We start from the raw sequence: 19,556 nt of genomic DNA, 5'->3' as shown, positions 1-19,556 counted from the left end.
GAAAATTCCAAGTAAGGCAAAGATATATTTCAACAAACAATTTCATTTCGATGTTCGTAATCACATCAGAGCACAGAGGTCCTTAGTGACATATACTACGTTGTTAATAAGGACTGTAGCCTTAAGCCTTAAGTTAAGGGGCGTGGACTCAGCGCAAAGCCCCGCCCACTTCCGTGTTCAGCATTTGGTTGTCTCCCCACAGCTACAATTATCACCTGACCTGATAGATCTGTGAACATGGTAAATGCTGTTATTCACTAACTATAGCTTGGTTTTTATTTCGATATTGTCACAAAGTCATGTATTACATGTTTGTTTCCAAGCCATATATTTGCTACTCAGCTAACTAGCTAACAAGTCAGCTGTCCTGGATATTTACAGCTTGATAGCAAGTTTTCACTGGACAGCGTCTAGCTAGCTAGTAATGTAACCATTAATGAACCGTGTTATCTGTCTGAATGTCTTTGACTGTCTCCTATTGATTTATCTTCTTTACTGTTTCTAGCGATTTCGTTTTTGTGGAGATTTAGACTGCCCAGACTGGGTTCTAGCGGAAATCAGCACCTTGGCTAAAATAGTAAGCATAACACACACACACACACACACACACACACACACACACACACACACACACACACACACACACACACACACACACACACACACACACACACACACACACGCTCAGTCAGTTCATCTTGCTTTATTCTGCGAATTGCCTGTCATTCCCTCATTGAAACAATTATGATTTACAGTCAAGCGTCAAGATGAAACTCCTCTGTGCCCAAGTGTTGAAAGATCTGCTGGGAGAGGGCATTGATGTAAGTTTCTCATCTAACAACCAATATGAATTGGTCGGCAACATCTAATTGTCTCACGTTGAGAGCATCCGTTATAATGAATGTATTTTCTCTTTCAGTATGACAAAGTTGCAAAGCTAACTGCAGATGCCAAGTTTGGTATGTTACGTTCTGTGTAGCCTAAGCATTGGTTGAATGGTCAAGAGCTGTAACCTTCCTGCTAACTCAAAATAACCAACTTAAATGTCTAAACTGTTAGCATGCATAATAATCATAATACTCAGAACTCAATCAGTTTTTGGTGACGTCTCTGTGTTTCTCCTAGAGAGTGGAGACATTAAAGCCAGCGTTGCAGTGCTGAGCTTCATCCTCTCCAGCGCAGCAAAACATGATGTTGACAGTGAATCCCTCTCCAGTGAGCTGCAGCAGCTTGGCCTTCCTAAAGGTACTGGTCATTGTCACGCTGCAAATGTAAACTGCCAACGCAGCAAGAATATGTATAGGGTTGTTTATTGTCTAGACTCGAGACAACCCTATGGGATCGATAGTAATGGTTGAAAATAAGAAGTTGAAGTTTCAGAAGTTACACTACAGACTTTATCAAGCACAGGCTTAATGTAATGTATTATTGTTATGATGTGAATAATGCCATTCACTTATTGGACATGCATGTTGTGTCACTGTGACTCTTTCAGAACACACCACAGGCCTTTGTAAATCATATGAGGACAAGCACACCACCCTGCAAGATAAACTGAGGGAGACCAGTTTGAGATGTAAGTTGTCTTTTTTTTTTTTTTTACCAGGAAAAGTCTCATTGAGATTACAAATCTCTTTTACAAGTGTCCTGGCCAAGACATGCAGCAGCACAATAGCAGGGTTGTAGACATAAAAAAAAACATAACAATAAATTACATAATCAAAACATATCTAAATATTAATCATAAGTCATCAACATCAGGGATGTTGGCGCAATATGAATCAGTCAAAACATCTACAGCCAGATGTGCCTGCCTCCAAGTCATTTAGAATTACTTTAAATGTCAATCACTTTTATTTCACTGAAGAGGATCTGTTTGGGATCTGTTCCCCGTATGCCATGCAGAATGGTGCATATGAGCTGTCACCCTGTGTTGTAGTGGGGCGTCTGGAGACTGTGTCCTGGCGGGTTGACTACACCCTGAGCTCCAGTGAGCTGAAGGAGGTGAACGAACCGACAGTACAGCTGAGACTGCAGGCACAGGGTGCCGAGTCAGGCTCCACAGAAACCACAGTCGTCTCTATTTCTGCAGACAAGTTCAGAGTCCTGCTGATGGGTGAGTATATTCTGTATATGGTTTGAAAATAAGTCTTCCCATGACCCCCGCGCCACCCTTTAAAACCTTATTCGTCATGGTCTAACACTGTTTCTTTTGTATTGTTTTTCCTCTCAGAGCTCAAGCAAGCTCAAGCTATGATGAATGCGCTACAATGAGGCAAGAGTATTACAGGACATTCACTCTTTCTGAAGATGACTGTGGGAAAAAAGACTGTTAGAAAAAAGACTCTTGCCAAACATACATCACACACAATATCAGAGAAGAAACCAAGAAGGAAAGCAGTACCATTCAAAGTATGGATGGACCACGTTCTTTTGAACTATTTGATACATTGATTGTTTGTATTTGTAATGTATTTTAATGTTGTGTCTACATTTAATTAATGTACTGAAAAATAAAGGAAAACAATGGATTGTGTCTGTCATCTCAAGAAATTTGAATCTTCAGTATTAAAAATATATATTTTTCATGGATAGGCTTATCCACAAAGTAACTTGAAAATGTGAAAATCCATCAGTAACGAATATGAAAATATGTTGGTAGAGTATACCATCTCCTATCTTTCTCCTCTCCACCACGCCATGTGCACGAACTACAATTCCCAACAGCCAATGCGTTTACTACTGGCCAATCATCAACGTTACATTTGTTGTTGGTGGGTTAATGTGAGTCAGTGTAGCAGTGGCAGAACTGTTTAGGTAAGTCTAATAATATCTAGTAGAGTTAAATTAAAACACTGCAAAACATGTGATACATTTAGCGTATCCTCTTAACCGAGATTGAGGTCCAACCTCAAAAAGTAAATGAGGGGTCTGCTTCGCTTATTTTCTAAAATGAAAGAACACAACGTCAAAGTTACAGCTTAGGTAACATCCACATGTACTCGCCCTCGCTCGTAATCTTACATTTTGGATATTGCGTGTAAATCACTAAACGCAAGAGAAATCATGTCGCCTGCCAACTGGTCTGTAATACAATACCATTTAGTTTGAAGTGCGCTAGAATTTTGTGTGCAGATAAATACAGCTAACTATGGATCTCCATGCCATGGTGCAGCCAGATCTGATAATAATTTGATCTGGTATAATAACGGGCCGGAATCAGTTACTGAAGATGCAATGCTAATAAATAATCAATGCATCTTTTGTCAATGTCCCTAGTCAACTGTCCCAAAATGCCAGAGGGACCAGAGCTCCACTTGGCCAGTCTGTTTGTGAACAGGATGTGTGAGGGTGTAGTCTTCACTGGACCAGTGCAGAAGTCAGAGGTCAGCAAGAATTCTGACGTGCCCTTCACCTGTGAGGCCTACTGCATCGCTGCCACCTCCAGAGGGAAGGAAGTGAGGCTCACGCTCACACCCATCAAGAGTGATGATGAGGGCAGGTGCAGGGTCAAGGCAGGCCAGGCTCACCAGTCCATGGATATTGTCTTCCGCTTCGGGATGTCAGGCTTTTTCCGCTTCACCACTGAGGCTGAGCTCCCCAAGCACGCCCATCTACGTTTCTACTCCAACGAGAAACCCTGCAGAGTGCTGAGCTTTGTGGATGCACGCAGGTTCGGCAGCTGGCAGCACAATGGGACCTGGCAACCTGACAGGGGGCCTTGTATCATGTTTGAGTACAATAACTTCAGGTAGGGTGTATTTCTGCATCCCCTCATCTTATCCATGGTCCCAGGCATGAACGGGTATGATACATTGTCACTTTTATTTTGCAGGGAGAACGTCCTGTCACACCTGTCAGACAGTGCATTCAACAGACCCATCTGCGAAGTACTACTAAACCAGAAGTACTTTAATGGCATTGGGAACTACCTGCGAGCAGAAATTCTTTTCAGGTGACTGACAGCAAACTTCCCAGTTAAGCTTAGTCTTCTGTCTAATAGAAAAAAAGCTATGTATTGTGTCAGATTGTGAATCAAACACTGAAAACATCTGTTATCTGTCCACTGTTGTTACAGGAAGCCCTTCCTCCAATTGTATGTGGATGTAAAAATGTTAATGGCGTTCTACCACTGTGATTCTGATTCCATCCATCACCTTGATCTTGAGAACAAAAGAGGCCTTTGAAAAGAATGAAACTTGAATGAGCCGATTTCCCCTTCGGTCTTTTAGATTGAGCATCCCGCCTTTTGTGAAGGCAAGGACAGTTCTGGAAGGACTTGAGTCAAAAGATGTGTTTCATGAGGACCAGAAACCCACTAAAGAGGAGATCACAGAGGTGAGGGGCCAAACTCAGGTCATTCAATGACCATCTCATGCAAACACCATTTCCTGTGCTCCACAATAACAACTCTTGTTCTCACAGATCTCCGACAGAGCTGTGAAGGTCGAGACTGAGACTCCTCCTGACCTGCTCACGCTATGTCACACAGTGCCTCTGGAGGTTGTGAAGCTAGGTACTTTTTCTACTGAACGGGAATAACTCCTCACAAAATGATATAGGCTTGTGCATCAACATGTACTATTCCACTTTATTTTCACTGACGTGACCACCAACCCACTAATGTTGTGAACCAAACTGAGTCATACGTCTAGGTTTACAATTGCATATAAAAATGTAGCCTCATTTCCTGTAACGCAAATTCATTGTTTCAGAGCCTCATACTACCCCTCTCTTGTATGACTGTTTTACACACATAGGTGGGAAGGGATATGACCCAGAGAAGGCGGATTACTCAGACTTCCAGGCGTGGCTGCAGTGTTACTACGTAGATGGTATGACGTCAGTACGGGACCACAATGGCAGAACTATGTGGTTCAAGGTAAATTATGAGAAATGCATGTGAAGCTACTTCTACTTCTGATAGCATGGACATCTGAAGTAATCTGAAATATGTTTGTCTCTAATTTCAGGGAGATCCTGGTCCCATGGCCCCTAAAGGTAAAGAATGATTTGTCGAAATGAAAAATAGTATTCATACACTTCAATGAGACAGAGAGGAGTCTGTTACTTCATTATTCAAAAGAATCTGACTGATTTAAATGTTATGCCCCATCCTGTAGATTCGAAGTCTGCCAAAGCAAAAAAGAGAGTGAAGAAAGAGGATGACCACGATTATACAGGAAAGAAAAAAGTGAGCCTTTAAACCAGGAATCCCCTCACTTATCCTTTTAGTGTTCAGGAAATTATAATTAAACATTATTAACACTTCTCCCATTTCATCAGGTGACAAAAAAAAAGCTCTCTGAAGGTGTGACAGAGACAGTAAAAAAGGAAACAACGGTTAAGGTAGAGAAGGAAAAGGAAGTTCCACAGACCGGATCCAGAAGGGGGAAGCCAGTTGACACACCTCAGGACAAAAGGAGACCAGCTGCACGTAGGAAAAGCAGCAGTACAGAGGCAGCTGAAGGTGATACACAACTGTTCTACAACTTACCTCTTCCAACCTCAGTATACAGTCTGTCAAAGTCCAGGCATAGACAAAATATACAAAAGTAATAGATACTATTAATGATGAGTGATTTAATGTTTTATGTGACTGTGTGGCTGGTGATGCCGAAGTCACATTTCCATGACAATAAAGTTATATGTAATGTTTGTGTGTATGTGTATTCCAGTGCTACAGAGGCGGAGTGGGCGAGTGGCCAGGCAGATCAATAAATAACACAATCTCACTGGGGAGGAAGAATAAGCAGGAGGCAAAGAACCACTACTGTACATAGGACCATTTTAATACTGTAATACATGTTAGTAAAATGTCATACTTTTTAGAATGTTTTTAGCAAAACTGTCAATGATGTATGCTATGCAGTAAATGCAATGCTTTGCAATAAACAAAGTGTCATTAAAAAATTGGTCTGTTTTATGAGTGTATCTTGAGAGACTTTAGCATTGACAACCATAGACAGTACCAGGCTGTGTTCCATGCGATCTGCAAAGCACAGTAGTGTCGTTACACAAACCAATGATTGTCTACATTGTAGTCAGAATGTGCAGTGCAGCAGATTGCTATATCATATTGATCAGTTACTGACATATTAAACACTTATCCAGGCATTTTCAGATGTGGTGTGCAACTTTGCAGACAGTGTGAAACAGTCCTATACAGAGACAATGTAAAAAAAAATTACTTCATAATAAGGAGGAGGGTCACAATTTGGAAGGGTTTCAAAGTCAGAGAAATTCCAGACGCTGTGATTGGTGCAGGACGGGTGGGATCAGGTCGTTCCAGAAGATCACAGCTGAGGAGAGAAGAAGAGGTTTCAGTACTCCAAACATCAGGGTATACATTATACATATATATTGAATACATTGTTATTGCCTTATATTGTTTTTGTATATTTATGTTCCCGTATGTAACGGTTCTGTCTATAGCTGTTCTGTACTCTGTCATGTGTTTTGTAAGTAAAACGTTATTTATATAGCGCCCTTCACAGCACGAATGCACAGGGTGCTTTACATCATAAATAAGGGATAAAATGAAGAAAAGCGCAAAAAAACATAATCAAAAGAGATTAAAAAAAACAGAGGAACATCCCAAAGGGGCAACATAGCGGCCAAGCTCCACCATGGCCATCGAGCGTTGCGTCAGCGTTGCGTCTAATGTGCGTTGCGTCCGAAATTGGGATCAAATGCATTGTAATCAATGAAAGGTGCTCCACCTGCTGCGTTGCGTCAGCGTTGCGTTGCGTCAGCGTTGCGTCCGATGGCTGCGTCCAAAGTAGACATTCAAAAAAGTTAGATTTTTGACGGTGGACGCAGACGTCACAATGAGACCAATTGTACCACGTGGTACCACGGACAGCTCCAAGTACGAGCTAGCCAGTGGAGCTAGAGTAGAACGTTGACGTTGACGCAACGTTGACGCAACGCAGCAGGTGGAGCTTGGACAACGGGAAGTTGACGCCACGCCGATGGCGAGTTGACGCAACGCAGCAGGTGGAGCTTGGCCGTAAGCCAGTCTTGGGGCCGTCACCTCAAACGCTCTGTCCTCTTGAGTTCTTAGTTTGGTCCTGGGTACGACCAGGGTTTATGTGGACCAGGGTAGGTTGGTGGAGGTAGAAATCGAAGGATGGGCTCATTGTAACGCATGGAATGGAATGAGTATCAAACACACGTGTTAACATTACTCATTCCATTCCCTGCATTACAATGAGCCCTTCCTCCGATTTCTACCTCCACCAGGAAGAATAGTGGCTGCATGTACAGGACCTAATGGGGATCCTGATGAACAAATAAATATACAGACAGTGTACTGTAGTCTGAGAATACTCACTGCCAAGCCTCTCGGATAGGGATGGAGGTGGAGAGGAATGTGGTCACACTGCTCCCATGTGCCTCATACAGGCGGGTCACTAGGGCATCCTTCCTGTCCTCTGCCTATAAAGGAGAAGGACAGTGTTATTGCAGGTTGGGCTGAGTGGGGTTAAACTGGAGCCATTTCCTGGGAGGGTACGGCACCTGTTTAAGGGTCTCAAGGATGACTGCTGAAGAGCTGACAGAGAAGGCGCTCCAGGGGGCAGTGTCAGTGGTGTTCTGGATCAGCCGCAGAGGGAAGTTCAGGTTGTATGCACACTGGATGACTGATGCATCTTGGAAGGATCCTGCAGGACAACACATGCATTTACTGCCAATGAGGGTTTGACGTCAAGTTGCACATGATCACTGGGTAAAAAGCCCAAAGGAAATACGTATCGTCACAAATTCCATCAAGTTTTTCAAGACCGAAATTGTAGCTCACCTGTGTGTGGCATGACTGCATAGGAGAAGCGATGTGTCCCCATGTCAGCATTAGCGTCTGGGGCCTTGGGAGCCCGGAGCCTAAAGAAGGACTATTGTTAGCTAAATCAAGGAATGTGTGAATAGGTTGTGTCTTGTATATGTCCTCAGATTTATATTGATTTGGATTGACGGATTGTAAAAAATAAAATGGTAACATTGGGAAAACTCACAGAGACAGGGTCATGGTGTTCTGATGGACTGAGTGGCCATATTTGCAGTCATTCAGTAGTGCAACTCCAAACCCATGCTCTGACAGGTCTGCCCATTTGTGGCCCCAGACCTGTGAAGTAGAATGATAGATGATGTTCTAAGATCCAGTAGCAAAGCACTGTAAAAGGAGCAGTGATCCAGATGGCAGAAATGTGTTATTTTCGAGTACTTGAGGCTGAATAATATACAATTCATTAAAAAATTCCTGGTAGAGGTACTGTACAGACATACGTATGCATGCACACACACAAGCATGCACCTTCAATCCCATATACTGTAAGCTTGTATTGTAACTATACATCAATAACATTCTTCAATTACATTTATCAATTTCAGTCACTGAGTTCCAACCAATTAAACAGACAGGCATTGACTTTCATCAGTGGATTGGCTTCAAACTGACTGTATGGCACAAAAACAATCTCAATACAATGTTCAAGTAACGTCAACATAGATAAGATAACATGAACTGTATATCAGGGGAGGCTTGTGGAGGACGGGCTCATTGTAATGTATGGAATGGAATGGAACATGTGTTTGACACCATTTCTTATTCTGTTCCATGCATTATTAACAAACAATCAGAGGGCTTTATTTAACAGTTAATCAGAGGGCTGTATTTAACGGCCAATCAGAGGGCTGTATTTAACATCAGTCGGCTCGATATTACAGCCAATCAGAGGGCTCGAAATTACACCAAACTGTTACTCTCCTCACTCACACAGCAAATAAAAAGGAATGTCATTATTGTTCCAACCCTTGGATTTCAAAATACTCTATCCACTTGGTTTTACCTCAGTCTCTTGACTCAATAGTACAGTAAGTAAACAGTTTGACAGTTGTCTTCTGTAACACTTCTGCTAGCTAGCTGTTGCACACCTTCCCCAGCCCTGTACAGTAGACGTCTCATAGCTATTCAGTAGCCATGTTTGACTCTGGCTAGCATAGCAAATTCACTATCTTACCTAGCTAAATATCAGTGTGATTTAGACTCAAATGGCAAATGTTAGCTAATGGAATAAGGGAGCTTGCGATTTGGATGACAGTTGGCAGTCCTAGATTATCTATAATTCCTAAATGAGTAAAAATAAACACTTCATAAACACTTCTCTGTAATTGAATGTATTGTCGGAATAAATTGCACACCCACACAGTGTGTCATTGAGATGGGCATCAGCCAACAGAACAGGCTGGGCCGGGCCAGGATGGGAGGCTACATGTATGATTATAATAGGTTCAGTAGACAGGAGGTAAACACTGTGTAGGAACCTGTGACAGTAGGAAATGAGATGAGAACCATATCTGACTGAAAAAAATGGTTCATGTTAAAATTGTTCTGATATCTCTTTCATTCTTCTCTTCCACTAAGCATGTCAACCCCAATGTTTTGGTCAACACACACACACACACACACACACACACACACACACACACACACACACACACACACACACACACACACACACACACACACACACACACACACACACACACACACACACACACACACACACACACACACACACACACACACACACACACACACACACACACACACACACACACACACACACACACACACACACACACACACACACACACACACACACACACACACACACACACACACACACACACACACACACACACACACACACACACACACACACACACACACACACACACACACACACACACACACACACACACACACACACACACACACACACACACACACACACACACACACACACACACACACACACACACACACACACACACACACACACACACACACACACACACACACACACACACACACACACACACACACACACACACACACACACACACACACACACACACACACACACACACACACACACACACACACACACACACACACACACACACACACACACACACACACACACACACACACACACACACACACACACACACACACACACACACACACACACACACACACACACACACACACACACACACACACACACACACACACACACACACACACACACACACACACACACACACACACACACACACAGTAGAAATCGGAGGAGGATGGGTTCTATGTAATGCATGGAATGGAATAAGGAATGGTATCAAGTTTGATTCCTGATTCTATTCCATGCATTACCATGAGTCCATCCTCCTTTTTCTACCTCCACTGAGGTATTGTGTGTGCATGTCAGTCAGCAGCCGCCGAGCTGTAACCAATGCAGTTCTATAAAGAACAGTGCAGCAGTACCTCAAAGCGGGCCCAGTCCCATGATGTGTTCCTGTGTGTGGGTCTCTGCAGGTGGCCAAACTGGATCTCATAGGTGGCGTTGGGGCTACGCACTCGTACAGGGAATTCCACCTTGAGAAACCTATGAGACTCGGCCCATTCCACCTGGAATAAGCCACACAACACTCCATGTTCAAAGAGACATCTGTGGGAATGGTCTGTGATAAATTGTTGGCAGAGACTTACTTTTGCAAATCAATGCTAATCAAAATGACATATATTATAATATACACATATTATGTGTATTGTTTACAGTACCTGTGTGTTGAACTTGAGGTAAGGACACATAGCATCTACTATGATCTCCTGTGTGATGGTACTCTTGCCACTGATCCTCAGAGTGAAGGTGACACTGCCTCTCAGCCCACCTGAGCAGACCACCCGGGCAGGTTGCACCACCTCCACCACTGTCTTCCTGTTGACAGCAATGAGCATATAGAGTGCATGATGCTAAACAACTGGCCTTGCAAAATACATTTAACAATGTAGTAAACAATGACATATTATATATTTTTTAAACTGTCATGAGAACGCTTCTCCCACCTTGTCTGAAGATGGTAGTCCATCACATCCCAAGCATCCCAGTACAGAGGCACATCATCAAACAGGACAAACTGGTTTCCATGGCAGCCACCTGAAATGGCCTCTCTGAACCCACCAAACCAGTAAAGAGAGAGCATTGTTTCATCAACGACCTGGCTACCTTTTTCTATTTTCTATTTAGATACTTTAAAATGTCCCTAACAGTGTGTAATGTCCTGGATGCAGGAGTCTAGTTAGCATGGTCTTACCTGTTCTCCTTAACCAGGCATAGTGATGCCAAACAGCCATCCTTATTCACAACCGTGCGCAAAATCCCATTCTCCATGAGCACGGTACCATCAGCCTGTGAGGTAAAGACATCAGAGTCACTTCAAAGTATTATAACAAATCAAAATCCAAAAACAAATGTCTGTGTGATGCAGCACCTGAACTGTGACAGAGACAGAAGTCCCAGGCTGTGTAGCTTCTTTGACCGTGGCAACACCCACACTAGGGACGCTGACCAGAGCTGCAACAACAGAGACACATAGAGATTAGACATCCCAGTAAAACCTCTTTAATAGACTCTATATGAATATGTGACGGCAGCTGGTGAAACTGGGAACAAGTCGGCAACCAATCAAATTGTTCCGATTTTGATTCTTTATAAATAACTTTCAACGTTGTTGAAAATCAATGACACACTCGGTAGCCAAGCCAAGATATTGGAATGCAATGGATTCGGTGAGTAATCCCCACTACTACCTAGTTAGTGTACAGTAGTGGGTATTACTCACCGAATCCATTGCATTGCAATATTTTGGCTTGACTACCGAGTGTGTCATTGATTTTCAACAACGTTGCCGACTTGTTCCCGGTTTCACCAGCTGCCGTCACATAATTATGTCTGTTTATACGGTACCTAAGCCTGGCTGAGCAGCGCCCTCTGGCAGCAGGATGACCTCATTCCGCTCCCAGGGGAGAGAGTTGAACACAGCATTAGAGTCACCTCCCTGGGCTTCTGACCACAGAGCTTCACATGCGTCACGTAGCAGCCTGGCCCCCTCACTGCGGATGTCTGAGGCAGACATAGGCACAGAGAGAGACCACATGAAACCAGTTTAGGCTTGAGACCTTTTCTAAAACTACTCAGTGGAATGAATTATTGTGTAATCTAGACTCTGGAGAATCCTTTTTTTATGTTTATACCTTCATAATATTTAAGTGCATCCTCTACAACCATCTCTATACAGCTGCCAGGAATCACATCATGGAACTGGTTGAGGAGAAGCAGCCTGTAAGACACAAAACAAACAGCTTTCTCCATCTGGAAAACCCTGAATCTCTTGCTGCTTTGTGTTATCCAAGTCAAGTGGTGTGGCCCTACCTCCAGAGCTCCTGAAGTTGTTGCGAGGGGTACTGGAAGGCCTGGTCCCGATACCGAGCCAAGCTGCTGGCCACCTCGATGTCATGGAGCAGTGTCTCACATTGGCGGTTCCCTAGCTTTATCTATTGAACACAAATCAACAGTGTAGCAATGTATCAACAAACCTAGACATCAAGCTGAGAGTGAGAACCCAGGAGGAGAAGACAGTTCCACCTGCGCCTGTGTGGTGTAGGTGCCGTTGTGCAGTTCCAGGAAGAGCTCTCCAGTCCAGGTGCACAGTAGAGCAGAGTCAGCCTGGAGTTCAGAGAACAGCCTGTCAGGACTGGACATCTGGACCCTGGAGAACACAACATTCCGATTCAGAATAGCTTTATTGTCCCAGACATAGGCAATTAGTCTTGCAACTGTATCAAAGATATTCCACATGCACATAACAAAAACACAATGAATTGATTCACAGATACACCTCATAACGGGGGATCTTTTCTGGATTAATTCTTTTGGGACTAAGGCATGAGTAGTCAATGCCTGAGAAAATATGTCAGACAATTCACCACCCAAACTTCAGCCTGTTCACTCTGTTCGCTCCTCCACCTCTGCTGGCCGACTGGCCCCACCACCTCTACGCCAACGCGGCAGTCACGCTGCCCGGTCACGTCTCTTCACTACACTCGCTCCCCGCTGGTGGAATGAGCTTACAGATGAAGTATGTTGCAAATGAGCCACGGCTGTCAGAACAGCAGAGTCACTCCCTATCTTCCGTCGGAGAATGAAGACCCATCTGTTCAGGCTACACCTTAACTGCTCCTCCTGAGACATCTACTACCCCCCAGCACTATGACTCCAGAGACACCTGCTTCCCCTACACTGTGTCTCCTAAGATTTCTACTACCCCCTAGTACTGTTTCTCTTTCTTCTTCTATCACGATGACTGCCAGTGGCTGCTGGCCTGAGCTAGATTACTCTTCCTACTACGACTGGTGAATTGATGATTCACTTGCTTAGACAAATGTATTTATTGTAAGTAAATAAGACATCTGCTAAATGCCAAAAATGTAAATGTAAATGTAATGCAATTCCCACTGAGCAGCAAAAAAAATAAAAAATAAAATAAAATCAGGATTTGTTATTTTGGAATACGCCCTGCTTTAACTACTTTTGTATTTTAACAGTCTAGACTGGGGGTGTTTTATGGATGGTTGCTGAGTCACTTTGAGCAAAGTCTGGTACAGGAACTGACTTGGGGAGGCCATCTGTGTCCTGGACACGCTGCAGTCTGTCCAGCATGAGCTGAGTGGGACCGCCGCCCCCATCACCAAAACCAAACAAGGCCGCGCTGTGATTGGCTCTGCCTTTGTCCTTGTTGTTCTTCACAGTGTTGACCAGCTGAGGACAGAGGAAAGGCATCAGAACACAACTGTGATGTTACATGATGTCTCTACCAGGGTGTAATCTCTTACAGCAGTGTATATGTTACGGTACATGTGGGAATACGGTACATGTGGGAAAACTAGGGTTAGGGTTAGGTGCTAGGGTGCTAGTGTTAGGGTTAGGGTTAGGGGTAAGGTTAGGGTTAGGGTTAGACATGCCAGCATGTACCAAGTCACTCTAGCACCTAACCCTAACCCTAGTTTTCCCACATGTACCGTATTCCCACATGTACCGTAACATACAGTATATACTGTGTGTACTATACTTTCTTTTACTTGTTTTTTGTTTCTTTTTATTATTACTACTCAATCTTTTCAGTTTGTAAAGTGTCTTTGAGTGTCTAGAAAAGCGCTATATAAGTCTAATGTATTATTATAAAATAGAAAATCTCACGAACCTCCTCAACCGTGACCTTCATCTCATAGGAGTTTCCTGGTGGGAAGTGGGTAAGGACTTGGGAGCCGTCCAGCCCCTCCCAGAAAAATGTGTTGTGCTAGAAAGAGAGAAAATGTTTCAATTGATTAAGAATTTCACTTGAAACATTGGTTCAAAACTCACATTTCAAAATGATTATTATTTTTTAATCAAACATCCAAAGTCAATTTGAAATATAACGGCAAGCAGCAATGGGGCGTGTTCCTACAGATATGCCCCTATAACCATAAATGGGGTGAGATTGACAGACACTGGGTAGATCTACAGACAGGTTATAGATTGACAGATACGGGGTAGACCTACAGACAGGGGGGTAGACCACTCACCTAATATGGGCCAAGTTGAACTCATGATATACTAAGCTATGATATTATGAAGTACCCTAGGACCACGGGCCTGTAAGGTACCAGTCACCTAATTATGGCTTGATATACTGTACATAGGTTACTATGCTATGATGATATACACTAAGCATAAGTACAAAAATGCATTGTGGATTAACCTTCCCCAATAAATGACCATGTTGTATAGTTTATGTCAAGCATTTCACTATTTATAATGTGCTTACATTATATTCTGTAAGCCTAGCATAGTATGCCACCCCCATCTGACTAAATCAGGTAAAGCGGTCAAGATGAGTGCTTAAACATAGTAACATATTGTAGTGCCCTCTATCAGCCTGTTCTCAGAGCATTTGAAAATTCTGTGCCAAATGTTTTTCTTTTCATATGTTTTTCTTTTCATATCATTTTCTCCAATATCTTTAAATGGATCTCTTATCCTTTAACACCCTACAGGCACCACGCATGCTCATATAACATTTCGGACCAATCTGACTTACAGTTGATTTTAAGTGAATTTTTATACGTTTGGCCAAATCGTTATGGGTTCTTGAGGCAAAAATGTTCCCCATGAGGAAAGACACATATGTACCAAGTTTCATACATTTTCATACAACGGGGTAGAAATGCCAGGATTGTGAAGTTACTTGATTTTCTATTTGTTATTATAGCGCCACCTATGGTCTAATCATGGTCATTATTTCTGGCATTGTTACTGATCCTCTCTAGTGGCATGCACATTTATAGCATGTACTATAGTAGTACTATACTATATATACTATAGTACTATATACTACATAGTAGTAGGAACACTAATAATCCCATTATATATAGTATATATATAGCATATCACAGAACCCAGTGTAATTCCATTGGAGCCTAAGAGCTTGCAAAGTGTTAGCATTTGACACTGGACCAGTTTAAGTGTACTTTAAATGGGGTCAAGTGGTATGAGCTTGGCCACTATGCCCAGAGAATACTCACAGGGAAAGTGTTGACCAGGTTCCAGCTGAGCTTCTGAGTCAGGAAGCGGGAGATGCCACTGCCCTGCATGATCTGAGGGAGCTGGGCAGAGTAGCCAAATGTATCTGGCAACCAGAACTGGAGGGGAAAAAGAGCACAAGCATCCTTACTATATATGGTGCCCAATTACATATTTCATAGACAAGTAAGTAGGCTACATGATAAGAAATGTGATTGATTGTCATTCATGGGGAAGGGAGTAAACAAAACAAACAAAAAAATCTTCCCTACCTCTTTGCAGTAATTTCCAAACTCTTTCTGAAAGAAGCGCTGTCCCTCCAGGAACTGCCTGACCATGGATTCCCCTGAGGGCAGATTCCCATCCTTATTGAGAGATCAGCACCACACATCATTAGAACAGGGTTACAGATTCCCATCCTTATTGAGAGATCAGCACCACACATCATTAGAACAGATTCCCATCCTTATTGAGAGATCAGCACCACACATCATTAGAACAGGGTTAACATGGTTTGCATGTGAAGGAGTGCAATACAAAAAAAACAATAAAAACTGTGAAAAGGGAAAATCAACAAAGGACTCTAGCATATGGATGTGGCCTTGTTGTCTTGTTTTGTCATTATGTTTGTTTGTTTTAAAAGAAAATAAAGAAATATTTGATCACAAAAAAAAAAAGGACTCTAGCATAGAGCTTACCATTTCCACCCATGTTCCTCCTACTGGGATGAACTGTCCCTTCTTCACATAATGCTGAATCTGAGAGTACAGGCCTGGGTACCAACTCTTCACCCACTGAAACTGCTGGGCCTGTATACAGACCACAGGGGAGTCCAATAAGTTCTCAAATGTCTGACTAACAACAACTGGAGGAAGCATACAGATGAAGTATGTTGCAAAATACCTGGGAACAGGTGAACACAAACTCTGGATTCTTCTCCATGAGTCGGATCACAGTCACCCAGCTGCGGGCACACTTGCGGATGGTCTCCTCATAGGGCCATAGCCAGGCTAACGAAGTAGGAATAAGTGTCATTATTTACTTATGTCACCATTCCTAATAGGACAGTCACTTTATTTAATGGAGTATAATCCATAGGGATTTCTTAGGAAATGTTTAATAGAGTGAGAGATTGAGACCTGAATCTATATGGCAGTGGCCCATGGCGTGTACAATGTGCTGACTTTGTCCATTCCGCTGGCTGAAGAACTTGTGGGCAACACTACGGACTTTAGGAAAAGAGCTGGGATTGGCTGGATCACAAAGGTTTACCATCTCATTGGCCGCGAACAATGCCTGGTAACCACGTTGCTCTCCCTCCCCTAATAACTGACAGAAAGCAGGAGAAACAGAAACTTGATTGAACAAAAACACACGGTTAAATTTCACAACGTCATTTTCCAATGTCGCATCTCAGATTCTACCTTCACAATGTCAACCAGTATCTCAAAGTCGGTCAACAACTCCCTAACATCACGGTTTAACACCACAAGCTCCGCCTTCTGAACCGAGTACTTCTTGTTAGGGTCTGGGGCTGCGATCATGGATCCTTGACCTGCTCCAAAGAGTCCATTACAAGCCAGCTCCACATAGAGGGTGACACTAGCACAAAAAAAGCACAAAAACACCATGAGAAACCACAACAGCAAGCCACATTCTCCCCCATGTACAGGGTATACACAGGAATCTTGAGGTTAATTTCAATACCTTTCTAAGTCTTTTTAAAGACCTTGTCAATATTTTTCCAGACCTCACCGCCACTTCGAGCTGTAACCGTTGACATCAGTGACACCTTTAACTTAACAGCTTTAGTTTGCAATAGACTAGACCACTATCATACAACACAATTTCCGGTTCATCTTTGTTTTTTAATAAAACTAATAAATTCACGAACTTTTACTAAAGGTTTTTAGGACTCAAACTCTTTGGACAGAGTCTAATTCAGAAAAATACCTACAAAATTCAAGACCTCATAAAATCGTGATAAGACTTTTTAATACTTATTAAGGGTCTTGATTTTCCCCAAATTGATTGATCAACTTTTAATACTTTTCAAGACACTGCGGATACCCTGATTTAATACCACAATGAAGACCATGTTTCTTTTTTCCACTGCCGTCATCTGGTATGGCATGCAGGGATTGAGAGCAGATTAGATATAACCTCTGAAGTTAGCACACATGTTTGATACCATTCCTGACTCCATTCCATGCATTACAAGGAGCCTGTCCTCTGACCAGCCCGTCCTCCTCCTCCAGCCTCCCCTGACATGCTCTCCACTCACCTGTGTGGCTCCTCATCCTCCAGACACTCACTCAGGATGTAGCTGGTCTTCTCACCCTCTTTTGTCAACCCCTAAAAAAGTGTTTTCACAACAGTTATATCTTTTGAATGTCGCTATCATGTGACCATCCAAATGTCAACGAATGAACTCATTCTATTATGTACACGTCAGCGACATCCATTATGTGTTGCATGTCACCCACTGGTGTAAAACCTGAGTGTATACACAAAGCTATAGTGAAAAGGTGCAGAAACCCTCTCCTATGACAAAAGATTGTTACTCCACATGCTGCTGTAGGGCAATGTTGGTTGGTGAAGTAGGTAGAAGGTTGGTGAAGTATGGTTTATTCATTGTTTATTCACACCTGCACTGGTTGCTCATCTCTCCAAACCATTGCTTCCCCATCACTCTCCCACAGAAGATGGACCTCTTTCCCTTTCCAGGCATCAGGGATCCGCAGACACACTTTAAACCAGCAGGTCCACCATCTGCAAAAACATGATACATTTATTGTAGTCAGCTAAATGGCATAGAATTGTGCAGGGGGCTATAAAATAACACATTACTTACGTAGGTCCAAAGGTATCACCAACTTTATATGGCTCAAAGTTCTGCTTGATAGCCTCTAGGAATGGAATCCGTTTGAAGGACAGGGATGAAGAAAGGGACTCCAAGGGACAAGTGTCTCCATATAGTCTGCAATATGTGTCATAAGAAAGATAAGAAAGACATGTAAATTAACCTGAATGCTATCAGATTTGTTCAACAACAACAACAACAACAACAACAACCACCACCACCACCACCACCTGAAATATTAGCTCAGATGAGGGCATGTGTTTGATGTTCTGTGACTGACCTCCTATGTTTTTACTTTCATAAGTTTGACATGTTAAGTGTTTTGAGTCCATGAGAAAGCGCTATACGAATGTAATGTATCATTATTGATTGTACAGTGCAGCTCACAAGAGCTTGAATGCTATTTACTAGACTAAGGGGTAGCCTACAGGGAAATGTGAAGTGTCTGGTTAGGTTACCTTCCTCTGAGATTGCAGTCGGTGAAATAAGTGTCAGATATAAATTTCTCCGCCCGTTCGAAAAGAGTGCGCCGGTTCTTCAACACCGGTTGGTGATACATTGTTACCTTGCTGTTTGGTTTAATGCTTGACTAATCTCTATCAATGGAACCACTCTATTTCACAAGCATACACTTTGGTACAGGTATAAGTCACCCGGAAGCACAATAGAATATTATTGTCCTTCTAAAGATCAGTCAATAGATGTCGCTGTTGCTACTGTATTATTTCGGAATAGTAGGCATACGCCGCACTGCTTTGTGAGTTAAATTCTCGCTATCCGGTACAACTGTGTAGGGAAATGTTGTGCCGCTAAAGCTTTTACATTAGGCCTAATATTGTATTTAAAGTAGACCTAATATTATCCGAGAAGGCTCATGTAGTTGGATAATGACTCAGTGTACAGTAAACAAACAGAGGTCATGGGACAATATAGTTTTAATATCAGATTCTTCATAAAAAGTATAACTCTAATGTTTACAAAAATGTACACAAAGTAACAAAATAAACATACCAGAATGACACTGCAATCATCATTTCATTTACGTTTGCAATTGAAACTTACTGCGATACAAAAAGCTGACCTACTGTACACAGATATAGTTTTATGTCTAATCTGAACATATGTGTCTCAGGTATCATATTTCTAGTGTAACAGTGAATATGGAAACATGGCATCATTGGCATGAGTAGTGAAATAAGACCACAGACAGCAGTGAGTAAAGCGAATGG

At 42.6% G+C, this 19,556-nt stretch overlaps 3 protein-coding genes across 3 annotated transcripts; 2 read left to right on the top strand and 1 right to left on the bottom strand.

The window, feature by feature from the left end:
* The first annotated feature begins 182 nt into the window (after positions 1–182).
* Positions 183–2,422, top strand: commd4 (COMM domain containing 4). Its single transcript, XM_080538932.1, has 8 exons — positions 183–240; positions 506–577; positions 756–821; positions 920–959; positions 1,126–1,245; positions 1,496–1,576; positions 1,940–2,116; positions 2,234–2,422. Exons 1-8 carry the CDS (start codon positions 238–240, stop codon positions 2,272–2,274), a joined length of 600 nt encoding a protein of 199 aa, XP_080395058.1. The 5' UTR covers positions 183–237; the 3' UTR covers positions 2,275–2,422.
* Positions 2,423–2,777: 355 nt separating this feature from the next.
* On the top strand, positions 2,778–5,794 carry neil1 (nei-like DNA glycosylase 1). The gene is made up of 10 exons (XM_080538864.1): positions 2,778–2,817; positions 3,280–3,751; positions 3,836–3,955; positions 4,233–4,338; positions 4,426–4,516; positions 4,761–4,882; positions 4,974–5,001; positions 5,124–5,194; positions 5,287–5,470; positions 5,679–5,794. Exons 2-10 carry the CDS (start codon positions 3,294–3,296, stop codon positions 5,723–5,725), a joined length of 1,227 nt encoding a protein of 408 aa, XP_080394990.1. The 5' UTR covers positions 2,778–2,817; positions 3,280–3,293; the 3' UTR covers positions 5,726–5,794.
* A 371-nt stretch (positions 5,795–6,165) lies between these two features.
* man2c1 (mannosidase, alpha, class 2C, member 1) lies at positions 6,166–18,886 on the bottom strand (the record flags this gene model as incomplete). Its single annotated transcript, XM_080538863.1, has 26 exons — positions 6,166–6,302; positions 7,337–7,440; positions 7,522–7,664; positions 7,802–7,881; positions 8,013–8,122; positions 10,328–10,471; positions 10,625–10,781; positions 10,910–11,014; positions 11,158–11,252; positions 11,335–11,417; positions 11,811–11,966; positions 12,098–12,183; positions 12,276–12,397; positions 12,489–12,612; positions 13,516–13,661; positions 14,104–14,199; positions 15,467–15,583; positions 15,737–15,829; positions 16,163–16,273; positions 16,368–16,474; positions 16,604–16,793; positions 16,889–17,066; positions 17,749–17,819; positions 18,113–18,236; positions 18,319–18,444; positions 18,786–18,886. 26 exons carry the CDS (start codon positions 18,884–18,886, stop codon positions 6,188–6,190), a joined length of 3,084 nt encoding a protein of 1,027 aa, XP_080394989.1. The 3' UTR covers positions 6,166–6,187.
* Positions 18,887–19,556: the final 670 nt, after the last annotated feature.

This window comes from Nansenia antarctica, assembly GCF_963989245.1.
Source record: "Nansenia antarctica genome assembly, chromosome: 9".
Classification (NCBI taxonomy): Eukaryota; Metazoa; Chordata; class Actinopteri; order Argentiniformes; family Microstomatidae; genus Nansenia; species Nansenia antarctica.
This window is presented reverse-complemented; position numbering and strand designations above follow the sequence as displayed.

Excerpts from the sequence above, each read along its gene's own strand:
- commd4 (XM_080538932.1), top strand. Across the intron at positions 960-1,125 it reads AACTGCAGATGCCAAGTTTG|AGAGTGGAGACATTAAAGCC; the intron begins GTATGTTACGTT and ends TGTTTCTCCTAG. Across the intron at positions 1,246-1,495 it reads GCAGCTTGGCCTTCCTAAAG|AACACACCACAGGCCTTTGT; the intron begins GTACTGGTCATT and ends TGACTCTTTCAG.
- neil1 (XM_080538864.1), top strand. The coding sequence starts at position 3,294 with ATGCCAGAGGGACCAGAGCTCCACTTGGCCAGTCTGTTTGTGAACAGG. Across the intron at positions 4,517-4,760 it reads TCTGGAGGTTGTGAAGCTAG|GTGGGAAGGGATATGACCCA; the intron begins GTACTTTTTCTA and ends TTACACACATAG. Across the intron at positions 5,195-5,286 it reads ATTATACAGGAAAGAAAAAA|GTGACAAAAAAAAAGCTCTC; the intron begins GTGAGCCTTTAA and ends CCATTTCATCAG.